At 44.2% G+C, this 16,519-nt stretch overlaps 1 protein-coding gene across 4 annotated transcripts in view; it reads right to left on the bottom strand.

Moving 5' to 3' along the window:
* Nucleotides 1-1,610: 1,610 nt before the first annotated feature.
* rassf5 (Ras association domain family member 5) overlaps nt 1,611-16,519 on the bottom strand; it is a 33,469-nt gene continuing 18,560 nt past the window's right edge. The window contains exons 2-6 of one of the 4 annotated variants that reach the window (XM_023955223.2): nt 15,706-15,827; nt 5,401-5,514; nt 4,037-4,358; nt 3,561-3,676; nt 1,611-3,479 (exon numbers count right to left, since the gene is read on the bottom strand). In XM_023955223.2, coding sequence (XP_023810991.1) covers nt 3,336-3,479; nt 3,561-3,676; nt 4,037-4,358; nt 5,401-5,514; nt 15,706-15,827 — 818 coding nt within the window. In that variant the 3' untranslated portion in view covers nt 1,611-3,335. Of the gene's footprint in view, nt 3,480-3,560; nt 3,677-4,036; nt 4,359-5,400; nt 5,515-11,526; nt 12,410-15,705; nt 15,828-16,519 lie in introns of those variants that run through there. The other 3 variants (XM_023955224.2, XM_023955225.2, XM_023955226.2) reach the window with 3 other exon arrangements.

The following is a 16,519-nucleotide window of genomic DNA, read 5'->3' on the forward strand; positions in this document are numbered from 1 at the left end:
AAAAAGTTATACACAATTGCAAAAATGTGGAAGTTTAAATCAAATATAAAATTTGAGTTTGTAATTCCTCAACATACCACATTTTATTAACAAACCTCTTGTTATTTTTGACCTAAAATGTTGAACTTAAGGACTTTATTTGACCATTTCAAAATCAATCAACAAATGACTGAACATCTTATTGTTAGAGTCTGATAGAATAGAATTATTTTGTGACAGTTTTTGAGCTTTAAAAATGTTGTCACCTGTTGAGTGCGTTACAAACCATTTGTTGCCATGAAAGTATTTAACCCCTTCATGAGCACTTTATACGGTCGGACATTTCTACTGGGCCATGAAAACAACGGTAAATGGAGCCCCCACCTTAGGCTCTTTTGGTCAGCCACTCTACATACCCTATGAGGAAAACTGTGGATAGTAACCTGAGAGGATGTGGAGCTCCACGCTGGGCTGGAAATAGTTTCAGGGAGGGAAGAGGACAGACGGAGTAGGACCGGGCCGGCATGAGAAGAGGGAAGGGGCTAATTCCAGAAAATGATTGAAGCTGGACAGAGGGCGATGCTAATCTTAGCTCTTTCTCAGAGGTGAGAAGAGGGGGTCTGGTTATATTTACTGCCATAAATATGCATGTTGACACAGTTTCAGACGACCCTCTGGCCAACAGCCAGCCCTTAAGGCCACTCCGGCTGTGCTGATAATTATTCTTGGATAGTGGCTGATTATGCTGCTGGAGTGCTTTGTACACTTGCCTCAGAAAGGAGTTCAAGGTGCAAATGACAAGTTCAGCTCCGTCACAACTACAGGAGAACAGGGAAGTGGCTGCAAAGCTGATCATGGCAGTAGCCATGTATATATACATATATTTAGTTTTTTACTGACAAGCTGACACAAAGGAGTTTCTGGTCTTTTCCGTCCTGAAACAATCTAATCTTTGAGCGCAAACTTAGCATTGCTTGTGTATATCAATGCATGAACCATGTTTCTGTAAAGCTGTCTGTAAGCCAACCATTTAGTACAGATGGACCTGAAGGTCAGACCAGTCACGCCACCTGCTGGTGGTTTAAAATCAACACAATGATGAGACAACTAGCTCAACCAAATCCCCAAAAGTCATGTCTAAACAGGACAATCTGTTCCTTTTGATGACACAGAGTGATGCAAAGTTGCCCCTCTTGTGTTTCATTCCCGATTACATTTGAAGGTTTAAAGTCCCAGTTATTTTAAAATCATTCCCATGGCATCGTGCTGTTATAGCGTTTTTAGCCAAAATAAAAAAAAAGTCACATTTTCTAGGTAATGGAGCCAGATTCCAGCTCGGATGAGGATAACAAAGACGTCCCTGGATCTAGTGGAAGCATCAGAATGGAGCAGAGCAGGGAGCTTGTGCCCCCCCCTCCCCCCAATCCCATCATATTTTGTACATCACAAATGAGCTCTTTTCCAAGCTGCTTTTTTTCATCTGCTCCTGATTCAAAACAATTAGAAGTAATACTCAGAAATACAGTTTGGAGCTTAATTTTCTTTATAAAATTCCTCCATCCATGTTAAAAACACCAAAAACTAGATTTTTATCATAGTGCAGACTTTATGGTAAAAAAAACAGCAAATAGTTATTTTCAATAAAGATTTATTCTTTAATTTCATTTCAATATTTTGTACATATCTACTTATATGTATATACATTTTTTTAAAAGAAACATAAAAAAGGCAACAAAAAGTCTTTCCATTATATAATGTCCTTGGATGGTTGTGAACCGTGAAATAAATAAACACATCCACACACTCGCACGCGTCCACAGAGGACTCTTTGGACAGATGAGAAGGAGCCTGGAGGAAAAACAAAATATGCAAACAGCACCACCCAAAAAAAAAAAAAAAGATTTGCACACATGCAAAAAGCACTCATACATGAGCCCAGGAGGCACACCTGTGTGCAGAAACACCTCTTCTACGCACACACAGGGGCGAAGGAAACAAAAGGCACTGCCAGTGGGAGAAAGCTGGGGGGCTTTGGGGGGAGGCAAGAGTCAAACATGTACGTATGGATGACGGGCCTCTTTTATCTCAACTCTAGAAGATACGAGACGCCTTAACATGACGATGAGCACGTCAAACAAACCTTCACCTGCCTGTGAAATGATAGGATAAAAGACAATTTGGGGCTAAATACACACATTCATTCTAAATCCTTTCACCGTCCTCATTACTATGGATGAGCATGTGCACACACACAGACACACACCCACACACACACACACACACACACACACACACACACTCACACTCCAGAGCCAGCAGGAATGATACCAAAAATATTATTCATAAAAGCAGAGCTAAACCACGTCACTCTTGTTTCCAGTGTATACATATGCATAACAAATATCATTGGTACATGATAGCCAATATCACACGTTTTATATATGGTTCTTTCTATGGGGAAGAAGGCAGGAGGATAAAATGACGCATCAAAGCATGCGCAGCCCCCCCAGGGGTGAGACCTGCGTCCATCTGTGCAAAACTGAAGCTGGTACACCACCTTACATGTCCCTTTGAAGCCCCTTCCTCTGAGCTTTGGTGTCCTTCCACATTCACACGTGACCCACAGTGACAGTGTTTGCTGAGTAAAGGTCCTGGGCTGCCTCTCGTGTCCGGCGCAGGTGGAGTTCATGTAAGGCTAATTTAGGGGAATAACGTCACAGTTGTCATCGCTTTAGAATCTGCAGGTGAGAGCAGGTGTAAATGGCATCTTCTCACATTTAGGCGGGCATAAAGGAATAAACGAGCATGCAATAAAAAGAAGGTGGTGCGAGGAGGAGGTGAGGGCCATCTTTCCTCCTCTCAGCTAAAGACATGCTCCCTGAGAAAAATCAGAGAATGAAAATAAACCTCTTTCCTTAAAAAGCAGGGAAAAAAAAGCGTGGCAGTCCCTCCACTCCTGCAAACCGTAGGAAAAAAAGAAAAAGAAAGCATGCCTTCAGATTTAACTATGTGCAGGGTAGATGAGTGGAGACTCATGCATAAGTAACACTTGCAGCAGCAGCAGCGGTAACGGTAGCGAAGAGGAGGGCTTCAAAAACAACAGCACAGCTTCACATCAGTATGAAGCTAAACTGCAGTCCAGGTCTTCCCGGTTTGTGTCCTTGGCAATAGAAACACTACGCGCCCACAGGCGCTCCTCAGGGAGCCGGCCTGTGGACGTTTAAGGGAGCGCGTGTCAATCCTGAGAAAGGAGAAGGATCAGTGTGGTCTGTCTGTCTGAGTGGAGCCTCAACAGGGAGAAGTTTGAAGGTCTGAGGAACCAGTCTCTCTCTGGGTTGAAAAGGTGGCAGGTGGGGTCAGGGGTCATGTTGTTGTAGGGCCTGCTGTAATTTCTCTCGGTAGAGAGTGTATTTCTGCTCCACGGCTCTTATGCGCTCCGACTCTTCTTTCCCAAGGATGATCAAGAAGTTTTGAAGCTCGGGGATGGAGAAGGCGTGCCACTGTGGGACGAAAACAGACGAAAGGCGTCCATGAAACGATCCCGAATGCGTGCTTCTCTGCCTCCCCGCCCGCTCACTCACCTCCACTTCTTCAGTCTCGTTTTCCTTAAAGACGAAGCTGAGCTGCTCCGTGTCTGGCCCTGCGATCAGCCTCAGAGGAAGAGGTCGCTCGGTCAGCGGAAGCTTCTGGAACAGATCTGCACAGAGGAGAGAGAAACGCTGGTGAAAAGCTGGACGGACCAGGTTTATATCACAGAAAACACTTTCAAGTTAACATATTTTCATTAAAAAAATGTCAAATCAAATACACACGAAGAGCGAAGAGTCTCCCTGAAGATGTTTTTATTCATGATCGGCAAATAATCTGGATTTCAAATAGACAGAAAATTATAGGAAAGATAAGAACATAACATGGAATCTGTCTAAAGTCTAAATTTGAGTGAAGGATTTTCTTTTTTGTTCTTATTCTTTACTGTCTAAAACATCTTTTTCTCATGTTTTAACAACCATTGCATGACCCTCGTGTGTTTAGCAGGGACAGAGGCTGGGGGGCTCACCCTGTCCATTGCGGTGCGTCTGCTTGTACAAAGCAAACTTGCGGGGGTTGTCCTTCACCTCGAACTTCTTCAGCAGGCCCTTGATGACCTCTTCGGTCGTGTTCAGAGAGCTGATGTGGAGATGTGTTATATAGTTCTGAGGCAAATAAAAAGAAGTTCTCTTTTCCGTGGGCCCACAGTCCGTTTCTTCCTGCTCCTCTGACGGAACCAGGCTGTGGCTGAACCCCCCCTCTGAGCCCGCCTTCTCCACAGCTTGGACCGTGACGGGTCGGCTGAGCCGCAGATGGACCTGAACGAAACCGGTGTAGGAGCCGTCTGAAGCCTGAAGAACGCCGGACAGAGGAGCAGAGAAGACCGTGAGATGAACTGCAGCCAAACATTTGAAATTTGGCTAAAAAAGATTTAAAAAAAAACTTTGAGAACTCTTTTTAAAATTGGAGGTAAACATTGTAAACTTCAAGCAAATATGGAAAATTTGAAAAAAGAATTGAAACGTCAAATATTGAAAAGTGCATTTGAAACTTGAATTAAAAAAACTATAAACCTGAAACTATTAACCAAATAAAAAGTAATATCAATTTATAACAGCTGCTGTTTTGTCATTTTCAACCTTTATTTTTTTTCCTCTTCCCTTTCAGTCCTAAATTTTCAGTTAAATTCGGACTTTGGTTTTGCTGTTAACCCTAATTTTATTTGGGGGTGGGGCTTAGAGCCCATTGGCTACAGGACATGACTGACATCAGGTGACATCCAGAAGAGCCTCTCCTCTGATGCAGTAAACTTTGGGAGAGCTTTACTGTGCGCCACAACAGAGAAGGTTGAAAGTTAAAAATACAAAATAGGAGTCGTTACAAATCATCATGATTTTTTATTTGGAGGCAGTTTTAGGTTTATAGTTTTTTTTTTAATTCAAGTACCAAGTTTTTTTGTTTGTTTTTTTACATTTTCAATGATTCTTACAAGTTTAAAGTATAATTTGTTTCAAATTTCCAATTTTATTTTTTAAAATATTCAACATTTCGATACAACATGTATGCTTGAGTTTTCTCTCATTTTAAGCTGATCCTAATTTGATCCTTTAGTAACTTTTGAAATGTGACAAAACTTGCATGTTTGAAACTTAAACCTTTTTCATGATCAAGCAAAGAAAAATTGGGGAAACATATCTGAAGCTATCTGGTTTTCTTTTGTGAAACGTTCCTGTATCGCTGCATTTCTTTATTTCTAAATAGGGAAGTTTGTATTTCGGAGAACTGTAGCACAGTAAGATAAATGTGTTTTATTATTTCTATCTACTAAGTAATAAATTAAACGGGAAGGTCTCATGCCATCATTTAAAAAAATAGTGTGGTGATAAAACTCACCAGGTTCATGCCATGGTTGGAGACCTGAGCATTATACTCCTCTATCCTGGCGTGCACCTCCTCCTCCGACAGCGCCGGAGTCCCTCCTGCCTCTTCCTCTTTTTTCTCACTCTGCTGAAAGATGAATGAAAGTGAGTGTTTTTTCCCTCACCAGCAGATGGCGCTGTTGCACGAAAGAGAGGAAACAACCCCACGCTGACAAGAAATCTAGTTCTTTTGAATGTGTACTGAGCTACATGAAGCAACACTTTGTGACACGTTTGGTCTCAAACAGAGACACAGCAGTCCGGACAGACGCTGTACACTGATGCCAAGCTCCCCCTGTCCACGAGCTTCACCTTCCAGGAAAAACAACGAGGTTCTCTGACTCTTCTCATCACTTAGAGGGGTTATGTAACCCTGCAGATCTACACGGAGACAAGAAATGATGTGAATGGAGCTCCTCCTGCATTCATCACAGCCCTGGAGATGCCCTGCCTCCCTCCCCTTAATAATTCATCCTGACATGAAAAGTGGGAGGATGAGGGGGAGTCAAAGAGTGGGCGGCAGTTAAAAAAAAAAAATAGTGTGAGGAATGATGAAAAAGCCACTGCTGAGCAAGCCTTAGCAACACTGAGTTTGCTGGGTTATTTATAGTACGGTGGGATGCATCCTCTCTGTCACAATGGCTTTTCTCTGCTTCCAAAGTTTGTTTGCGTTTTGTGTGTGTGTGTGTGTGTGGGGGGGGGGCAAGTGTTGGTTAGAACTGTTTTCTGGAGGGGAGTCCTTCAGCTCTTCTGAAGATTTTTCAGCTTAGTAAATATGAAGCGATATTTCTGCAACCACATTGCAAACGAAACTGTCTAAATAGCAAATGAACATATTAAATATTTGCTTTCAAAACCTTTTTTTTTTGCTTTAAAAATATATTTCTGTGTTTGCAACACAAAGGTTTTCACAACACGAAAGTTTTCACGTGTGTTGTGTCTCATCTCACTTTCTCTCTGTCTCTATCTTTGATTTTGTGCACAGAAGTTTCAGTTTAATGTGACATATCTGCCACCAAACAGCCTGCTGATTGGTCTAGACCAGTGTGGCTCTTTCACCACTGTGCTGCGGTTTAGTAGAATAAATATCATGTTCTAAGATTGTCATGGTGCCTTTAACAACGTCGCGATGCTAGAGAGAGCAGCATAAATGCGCGTGTCAGTGAATGTGTCAGTTAACTCTCGCGGAGGGGGCGTGTCTGTGGCAGTTGACTCGCGCGGAGGGCCGGGTCTGTGGCAGTTGACTCGCGCGGAGGGCCGGGTCTGTGGCAGTTGACTCGCGCGGAGGGCCGGGTCTGTGGCAGTTGACTCGCGCGGAGGGCCGGGTCTGTGGCAGTTGACTCGCGCGGAGGGCCGGGTCTGTGGCAGTTGACTCGCGCGGAGGGCCGGGTCTGTGGCAGTTGACTCGCGCGGAGGGCCGGGTCTGTGGCAGTTGACTCGCGCGGAGGGCCGGGTCTGTGGCAGTTGACTCGCGCGGAGGGCCGGGTCTGTGGCAGTTGACTCGCGCGGAGGGCCGGGTCTGTGGCAGTTGACTCGCGCGGAGGGCCGGGTCTGTGGCAGTTGACTCGCGCGGAGGGCCGGGTCTGTGGCAGTTGACTCGCGCGGAGGGCCGGGTCTGTGGCAGTTGACTCGCGCGGAGGGCCGGGTCTGTGGCAGTTGACTCGCGCGGAGGGCCGGGTCTGTGGCAGTTGACTCGCGCGGAGGGCCGGGTCTGTGGCAGTTGACTCGCGCGGAGGGCCGGGTCTGTGGCAGTTGACTCGCGCGGAGGGCCGGGTCTGTGGCAGTTGACTCGCGCGGAGGGCCGGGTCTGTGGCAGTTGACCCGCGCGGAGGGCCGGGTCTGTGGCAGTTGACTCGCGCGGAGGGCCGGGTCTGTGGCAGTTGACTCGCGCGGAGGGCCGGGTCTGTGGCAGTTGACTCGCGCGGAGGGCCGGGTCTGTGGCAGTTGACTCGCGCGGAGGGCCGGGTCTGTGGCAGTTGACTCGCGCGGAGGGCCGGGTCTGTGGCAGTTGACTCGCGCGGAGGGCCGGGTCTGTGGCAGTTGACTCGTGCGGAGGGGGCGTGTCTGTTCACATGCGGAGGGGGCGCGTCTTTGGCTGTTAACGCATGGAAGGGGGCGGTTGTGAAAGAGTCTGTTATGCTGAATTAGATGTGAATAAAAGCCTTATCGTCTCTTACAAAAAAAAAGTATGAATTATTTTTAAAAGGGTTTTTCAGCCAAAGAGCAAAATCAAGGGTAAGAAGAGCCATCAGACCAGTTTTGTTAGCTGAACCTCGCAATCAGACACCATGTTAAATAAATATGGCGATTTGATTGGTTAGAATCTAGACCAATCAGCAGGCTGTTTGCTCGCAGCTATGTCAGGTGAAACTGTAACATATGAACACAAAATCAAAGATCAGGAGAACGTGAGATGAGTCACAACACATCCGAAAACACTTGTGTTGCAAATGCAAAATTATTTTTTGAAAGCAAAACAAAAGTTTTTGAAAACAAATATTTAATATTTTCATCTGTTACTTTAAAAGTTTGGTTTGCAATATGGTGGCATAAACATCACCTCATAAGTAACAAGTGCAGAAACTGAGGCGGCTTTATGACGGCGAGAAATGTAGGAATCTGGTTGGCACTGAAGAAAAGAGGAAATGGTATTGTAACTACAGTCACGGGTAATTAAGCTTTTGTTTAGAAAAACATTTTGGCCCCCACTACCGACCTTCTACTTCTCCTTTTTTTAATGGTACCACTCCCCAACAGCATAAAACACAGGAAAGAAATATTACACAAGATTAAAAAGACCTTAATCTCTCAGATCAGACACACAAAGATGGATGTACATGTGCGGTCCGAGTGCCGAGGAGACCATCTCAGTCTGCTTCTCTCTAGAAATCCGCCACAAAGTGAAAAGAAGCTGACAGGAATTCCTGTGTTTGTATGAGTTTCCAGACTTGTTAGAGGCAGTGCCCGGCCCTCTCTTCTGCATACCAGCGAGAGCGATTGTTTGACAACAGAGCGCCTTTCAATCCTGGAAGTCCCACGGATTTATGGCTGGACACAAAGTTGAAAGATTTGACTAAACGCCCACAAAATAAACATTACAGTTATGAGATGGGCGACTTATAAATCCGTAGCAACTTACAGTAACTTGTATTAAAAATTCTAAGTGAATTAGACACGGACTAGAGCAGAAAGGCTGTGTTATGATTGGTGAATGAAAGCTTAAGAACCAGAGCCAGAATTGTGTCACTAAATTCTCTTTTAGTCCTTAGTGGAACAAACCAGAGCAGGTGACAGAAACGGGGTCAGATTTTACAGGTTTTTCTAACCGATCGCTTAAATGGGCGACATGTGTTTGGCTGTTATGTAAACCTAAAGATAAACAGAGATGGACACGACCTGAATGTTGTGACATCAGTGAGAACGGACAGGAAAGGTCATGCGAGTGCTGGAAATGTCACCACCGCGCTGCTGGAGTTAAATTAAAACCCAATCCTGTTTTTGTAAAGCTAAGAGAATGTCCTGTATTTTTCATTTAAGCCATTTTTTTTCTCTCGTTTCTGAGGTGTGTGAACACGTCTCTGCATGATCCCTAGGTAGATTATTTATGGTCCAGTTCTTAGCCATTTGATTGATTTATGATGTCACAGATTCACGTTTAATAAACCAAACATTGAATGAAGAACTGATGATAATTTCATCAGAATATTGGCGGGTAATTAAAACAAATGGAACAGTTGGCATTGCCAATGCTCGCATACATAGCTCCATTTATTCTATTCTCTAAAAACAAGCTTTTATTTTGAAATGTCAGTATCTTCTAACAGGTGTTTGCAGGTGTGTGAGATGTCAGTAACAATAAAACATTGTGCATCACTACAATGTGGAATAAGGATACTGCATATTCTTTAACACTGGAGATGTCAGCACCTAAATCACACACGCTCTTTGACATCCCATAACTCTTCGACCATTTGTGCGATCAACGTGAATCAGATGCGTCTGACGCGGAGAAAAGCAGCTTTTCTGACGGAAAGTGTTGCATATCAGCGCAAGGCTGCTCTTCTGTGTAAATGATTGAAGAGTTACGGTAATGGAAAGAATGTAAACACTGGAGCTAAAGGGTTAATAGAAAAAGATAGAGTGGAAGTTTGCAAATCAGTGAAAAAAGTGTTTTTATTGATTCTGAAAGAAACTTAGTGTTGAGAATAATCTGATTCATAATCAGAATAATAATTCTTCTGGGTATAAAACATAGTTTGTTTCAGCCTGACTGTCCCTCTTCCATTATGGCGGTTTTGAGTGAACCCACCTCACTCTCAGTATGTGTGAGCATTCTGCTTTCTGAAGAAGCTCATCAGCAGCAGCAGAAAGGGACACTTAAAGACCAACTCCAATGAAAATAGAGTTTTTAACATGTTCTTGTAGCATTTCTTTCATGATGTAGGACATTTCTGTTGAATTTAAAGATTAAAATTGCATTTCCGAGTATTTCTTTACTCAAGTTGTGACGGATCAGGAGCAGATAAAAACCCGCTCTCGGTTGAGACGCAGCAATTGAAATGGGCGGGCCAAAGTCTCCCCGCACCGCTCCATTCTGATGCATCAACGTGCAAACAAACAGATTCATTATCGTCTCTGTTCTCCTCGTCTGAGCTGGAATCTGGCTCTAAACAGCTGAAAAGCTCTAATGATGCTCACAGCTTTTGCTGCACCACTAATGCTACGCTCGGGCTGTGAGGGGCTGTAAGCTAGCGGGAAAGAGTGCAAACAAAGGGATGATGGGAAATCACTTCCGCACCAACGGACCCGCCCACAAGAGAGGCGAATTTCTAATGAACTCCAGCCGCTCTGCAAAAAATATGTCTCAAAAAATGACAGTTTTTTTTTAATTTTGGCTAAAATCCTCATAATCATAATAAAAACACCAGAGGTAACGCTTTGAAACTAAATCATAATGTAGTTGGAGTGGGAATTTAAAAATCTGACTACTCAAGTCAGACCAAACTCTGGAAATAATTCATAAGGAGAAGAGAATCTGAGCTCCAGGTGTGTTTAAATACACAATTATTTATAAAATCCACACAAACGGCTGAACAACCAAGAAAAAGCTATTTAGCTTGGTATGAAACCTCTCACTTGTCTATTCTCATCACACTATGCAGATCCTTGCATGGTCTCTTTAATATTTAAACGTTTCTGTGACTGTGAAGCAGAGAAGACTGCGAGTTGTTTCCTCCTGTGACCTCTTGAGTCACATCTCACACATCTCGCCTTTTGATTCTCTGGTGACACAGCTTCACGTCACCTTACAGGCCGTCAGGCCTGATTAGCTAACCTTAGAGCTCTTGGACAATGCAGCTGCTCAATTATTCAAAGATGATGTCCTAAGCGAGTCAGACACCAAGCAGAGAGCGAGACGAGGACAGAGGGAGACGAGGCCTGAAGATGACACTCCTCCCCACGCAGGCATCTACATTTCGCCCATTTCAGGCCCAACCTCAGCTTCATAGGTCAATCAGAGCTGAACATGTAGAGCCACTGAATGCAAATGCAAGGCAAAGGCTCAGGAAGTGTTGGGAGTGCCAACAAAACCCAGAGTTGCCATGGTAACTGCAAAGTATCAGTAAAGTAATTGCGTATAGTGTGTGCACGAACAAGCACACATGAACCAAAGCCAAATGATCAGCCTTGTTTCAACAGAAACCTCTCCCCCTCATTGTGGCGATGAAACCATGATGGCGTCTGCTGGCGAGGATCATTAATGCTGCCGCTTAAGAAGCACAGCAACGTCGCTGAGCCTGCAAGATGAAGCCTTCAGCTTCCTCCTCTGCATGATGTTCTCAGCCTGCAACATCAAGTGTGATGAGCAAACTGTGAGATCAGCGTTACACAATGCAGACGCAGGACGATAACCCCTTCCTACACACCTCTAGGCCTACTTCAGCTACACCACCACTTCCTCTCTTGACTTCTGCTTTCAGACTACAAGCCTTTTGTCAGAAACTGCACTTGTTTCTCATCCTAGACACACCGAAACACCCAACACCAACCAAAGCAGTGAATTTTGAGGCCACAGTGTCACCCATCACATGGTGAATACCTTGACTGCATGCTTGGGTCTGTGGAAGAACGAAGTCTTGGCGGTGAAGAAACCAAAATCCTCGCTCTCGTCATCCAGGCTGCAGTACCCGCTGCTCATGCTGTTGCTACTGGTCATGGAGGGGGTCGGCACCGTGTTGACGGTCATGAAGACTTTCACGAGTATTGCTTCTGGCACCAGAGCGGCACGATGGCAGCTAAAGGAAGTGCTGAATTGTCTCTAAAAACGGATTTGAAAGTCCGGATCCAAACCCCTCCAACTGTCCGTTGATCCAGAAAAAGTCCGCGCTCCTCCACTGGCGTCGCATCCACCGAGTGCCAGACCCACCTGTCAGGACCAAGCAGGTGAACTCGGATTCGGCACTCTCAGCGTCACCGGAGAAGAGACCAGGAAACACAAAAGCGAGCACAGACGTGTCACTTCCTCCTTACGAAAATGAGCATGAGGACGTTCTGATGTCAAATCCAGCCCAAAGTCATCTGCTCTTCTTCCACAGTGTAGCTCTCTTCACTGGCTTTAGAGGCGAGTCGTGGCAGAGTCAGTTTACAGGAGGGTTTCAAGTTAACTCTGTTCACCTGAGAGCACCTGTTATACCCACCAACTAAAAACGGCATGCGTGCAAAACCACATCCTGGCTCAGACTAGCTCTGTGCTGCTGCAGCTCAGCTCCTGTGCTTGAGGAAGTATCCATCTGTGCCTGGAGCGGAGTCCAAGCAGAGGAGTAGATTTCCCGGCAGCATCGATTAGACGGTATCCTTCTCCGTCTGTTGCTTTGGCAAAACTACTAGAGGCTGATTCCCCTCTACTGGAGCTCCTCTCTTTCTCACGCCACTCCTCCCTACCCGTCTTTTGACTCACTTTCCTCCCTCAGTCCCTCGATACCTCCCTCGACCATCTGTGGTTGAGTGTGTTATCAGACTGCAAGAACCCTCCCCCTTCTCAGTAAGCACGCTCTCTCTTTTTCCTCCTGAAAGCGATTGCACCCTGCAGAGCACAGCCACTTCCTCTCACAGAAGCCCAGAGCCATAGACGGGGCGAGGCATGGGCAAACAGAAAGAGCGATGCTGATGAGCGGCAGACGCGAGGGCTGGCAGCTCCTGCTTTGCATACGTGAGAGCAGCCGAGACAGGAAGGGACAGAGAGACTGGGAAATATGGCTGCTCTGATGCAGCATGCAGTCGGTACTCAAAAGCATTAAAGACCCAGTCAGATGAAGATCATCTTATAACACGCTCTTGTGGCATTTTCCCAATGATGGAGGACGTGTATAAAGAAAATAGAGCCTTAAACTGTGTTTCTGTGTATTTCTTTATTCAAATCGATGTGAATCAGGAGCAAATAAAAAAAATTCTGCTTGTAGTTGTTACATACAAAGAACAATTGCCAAAGGCTCCCTGCTCCGCTCTATTCCAATGCATCAACAGACAAATAGATCCATGTACGTCTTGGATAAATGGCTGAAAACTGTCCAGCTGGATGTAGGCCTGCACAATAAATCGCAGATTTATAGTTAAAAATTGTGATTAATCTGCTATTGAATGATTTTCAATCCAAGTTAAAAACTCACTTTTTCTCCCTGGCTTTTAACTCAGTGAGAGTGGATGTATTAATTGGTTTTATTTATTTTTTATTGAATTTATGCTGTTTGTTTTAGTTTGTTGTTTTGTGTTTACCCTGCGTTGTTAAGCACTTTGGTCAGCTTTAAATAAAGTTGACTTGACTTGCTAAAACAATCTTGAAAGCAGCTTGAAGTATTTAGTGAATCCAATAAATCCCTTTAAGCATTTGACCAATCGGATGGACTCCTTCACGTTGTCGACCAATCGGATGGAGCCCCTTTGTTAGATGCTCGCCTCCTATGCAGAGGGTCATTCAGAGTATAATTTAAGTTATGTTGACTCTTATTTAAACTAAACTGTAGCAGTGAAAAGGATAATATATATTTATTCATATATCGCCAGTTATATCGTCATCCCAATGTTGATTATTAACATCGCAAATCGCGAGTTTTCCTTATATTATCCCTAGCTGGATAGCTCCAATATTGCTCGCCATTTTTTTTTGCACCGGTAATATTGGGTGTGAGGGACTGTAAGCTAGCAGGATAACGTGTAAACAGAGGGATGATGGGAAATGAGGGTAGCCTTACGCCTCGCCAACAGTTCCACCCACACCTTAGAGGTGAATTTCTACTGAACTCCTGCCGCTCTGCAGAAACTATGTCCTGGAAAACAACACAGTTTTTTGTTTTGTTTTGGCAGAAAACAACGTAACCTGAATAAAAAGACCACTGGGAAAGATTTGAAAATAGATCAAAAAATGATTGGAGTCTGACTTTAAATGGAGCTTTTATGTGGAGCTAAATCACAATTAGGACTAGACTGTATAGAAAAAACGCTTTAGGGAGTGTGATGGAGTAAACGTTTCTGCTTATTTGCAAAGGAGGAGGTGGTGGGTTTGTGCTCCTAAAGAGGAGATAAGGAAAATGCTAAAGGGTTGAAATGAGAAAAAGAGATTAGGTGACCTCTAACCTCATACCGACCGCACACACTGCCCCCCCTCACCCCTCGTCAGAAAGCAGCTGATACCACATCAACTAAAAGATTGATGAACCGTGTGTCCGAACAGATGCTGCCGCCGCCGCTGCTGCTACACGACTTTTGATCCAATGCAGTCAAGACTTTACGGGTTGCGTCTGCATTTCACCTTTGATTCAGTGCCAGAGTTAATGCATGCTTCTCACCTCCGTCAGTGCAATCACTCGGGGAGTGAGCAGGGGGTGGGATGCTCCCAACACCCACCCACACACACACACACCCACACACACATGCACACAGAAGACATATTTTCTCCTGACTTCAAGTCAATAAAACCTGGTCAGTGTGCTGATTGTGAGTGCCGCTGCAGCAGGGACCAAAGAGGATCAATTTTTGCTGAGGCAAACACAAAGTAACAATAAAACGAAAAAAGCATGCATAAAACGAGGGAGACGAGGCTGCGGGAAATGATTTGAGACTGGCGCTGCATTCATGTCACATGTCAACCGTGTTTGCTGAATTCCCCTCATTTTCTCCATCTGCATTGTAATGGATTATGTCATTTGTTTGGAGGGAAATAATGACAAATGTGTTTGGGATGCGGTTGTTTCATCATTGCCTTTTTGCTTGTAGATTGTGCTCATTTGCATCAATATGTCAATACTGAAGACAACAAACGGCTCCATAAACAGCTAGCTTGTAACCCGGCTGCATGTCTGTGACTGTGGATGGAAGCGGATATGAATTTCTGTATTTTTAAAAGCTAACCTTCTTTTCTCAGTATATGGTTTTAAGTATGGATGTAAATATTTGCACAGACAATAGAACAATAAAAGACATGAACCTCCATCATCTCCCTCTTCACTTGTCATGAGTAGCATGTCGCAGAGCAGACTGTCAGTGCATTCATACTATCTGCAAGCGTAGTACTACTTATGGCCGACTACCAGCTCCTCTCATTCAGTCTAATCTGGCCGGCGGTGAGGAATATCTGCCAACGCGCTGCTGCAGGCTTGAGTGGGTTGTGCAGGACCACAGTGTGTGGGAGGAGAGCTTTCCACAAAGAGAGCTGCTGTGCTGAGAGGCTGCATCTTCACTGTACTGACCCACAATGCAACAGTGGAACAACATGAGCAAAACCTCACACCGTTTTTCATGAAAATCTGAGATAAAGTAGTTTGGGTTTTATTGAAAGTGTGGATTCTTTATTGCAGAGAATAAAATGAACCAGAATAATAAATGTTTTCCGTCTATTTTAAAAACCCAGGCATGAGAGGACTTTATGATTCAACGTCGAGTACAAATAAAAAACAGGTGAAAAAGAGAAGAAAAATAAAAGAGAGGGGGTGATAAATGGATATACGGAGGAGAGGGGGAGGAGGATGCTGAGCCCCAGGAGTAAAAAAAAAAAAAAAAAAAAAAAAAAAAAAATCACAAGAGGAAAATAAAAAGATGCAAAAATACAAAGCTAAGCAGAAGAAATGATTACCGATGATGGTCACATCTTTAGAAGGACAGATGATGGATGCAGGTTGAAAATAATCATGACCTAATTCTTTGTCATCTTCACATCTTCTCCACCACCGTCTCTCTCTCTCTCACTCTCTGCTCTCAAAAAGGCTTTTAATCTGAAAGTTCGTACCTTATGGTGAGGTCTGGTGCAAAGGTTTGTGGGAGACCGAGTTTCTCCTGGTTGTCTGTCTCTCTGGTTGCAATCAAGCTGGACCTGGCTCTCACACTCCAGGTGGCAGGTGTAGCTGCAGTCTGATGAACACAAACACACATCAGGTCAAAGGTGAGATTAGGCACAAGGATGACTCAGATAACAGTCAAATTATGAGAAATTTAGTGATTTATATTTCAGCAGATGGCATTCCTGAAGGAGCCGGCCATGATCATTCAGTGTCTGTCAAAGTTTTTTTGTTTTGTTTTGAAATGACAAAGATCTAAAGGCTTAAAGTATTTGAAGCAAGAAAATAGCTCCATCTAGTGGCTAAATTCAGACTCACATGCAGAAGAGTTGGCAAAACCCTAACATCTTTTTAAATGTAGTGATTTGGGTTGACTTAAAAAAAATACTATCTATCTATCTATTTATCTATGATGCAGATTTATGACCTGATGCAGAAAACCCCCCGAAATGAATACTCCTACAGAGAGCTGAGTTGTGTTTATCTTTTGTTGGTTTATGAACTAAAAAAAAATACCCAACCCATAAATACACAAAAGACTGCTTCCCTCCCTCAAAAGTTCCAAAATGGTCCTTTGTTGTTCTGTACTTTCAGCTGGTTCTCTACATGTCAGTGCGTCTGCCTCCTCTCTGTTGTGGTCGCAGCGAGAAAGCGTGGCCTTTAATCTCACTTCTCTTCAGTGGGGGAAACCATTTGAACCAAAAAAAAAAACAAATCTAAAAGCTGAGTAAGAAAGTCTGAGTCAGTCAGACCGACCGACCGCAG

This window comes from Oryzias latipes, chromosome 5 (genome assembly GCF_053564925.1).
Source record: "Oryzias latipes strain Hd-rR chromosome 5, Olatipes_Hd-rR_3.1".
NCBI lineage: Eukaryota > Metazoa > Chordata > Actinopteri > Beloniformes > Adrianichthyidae > Oryzias > Oryzias latipes.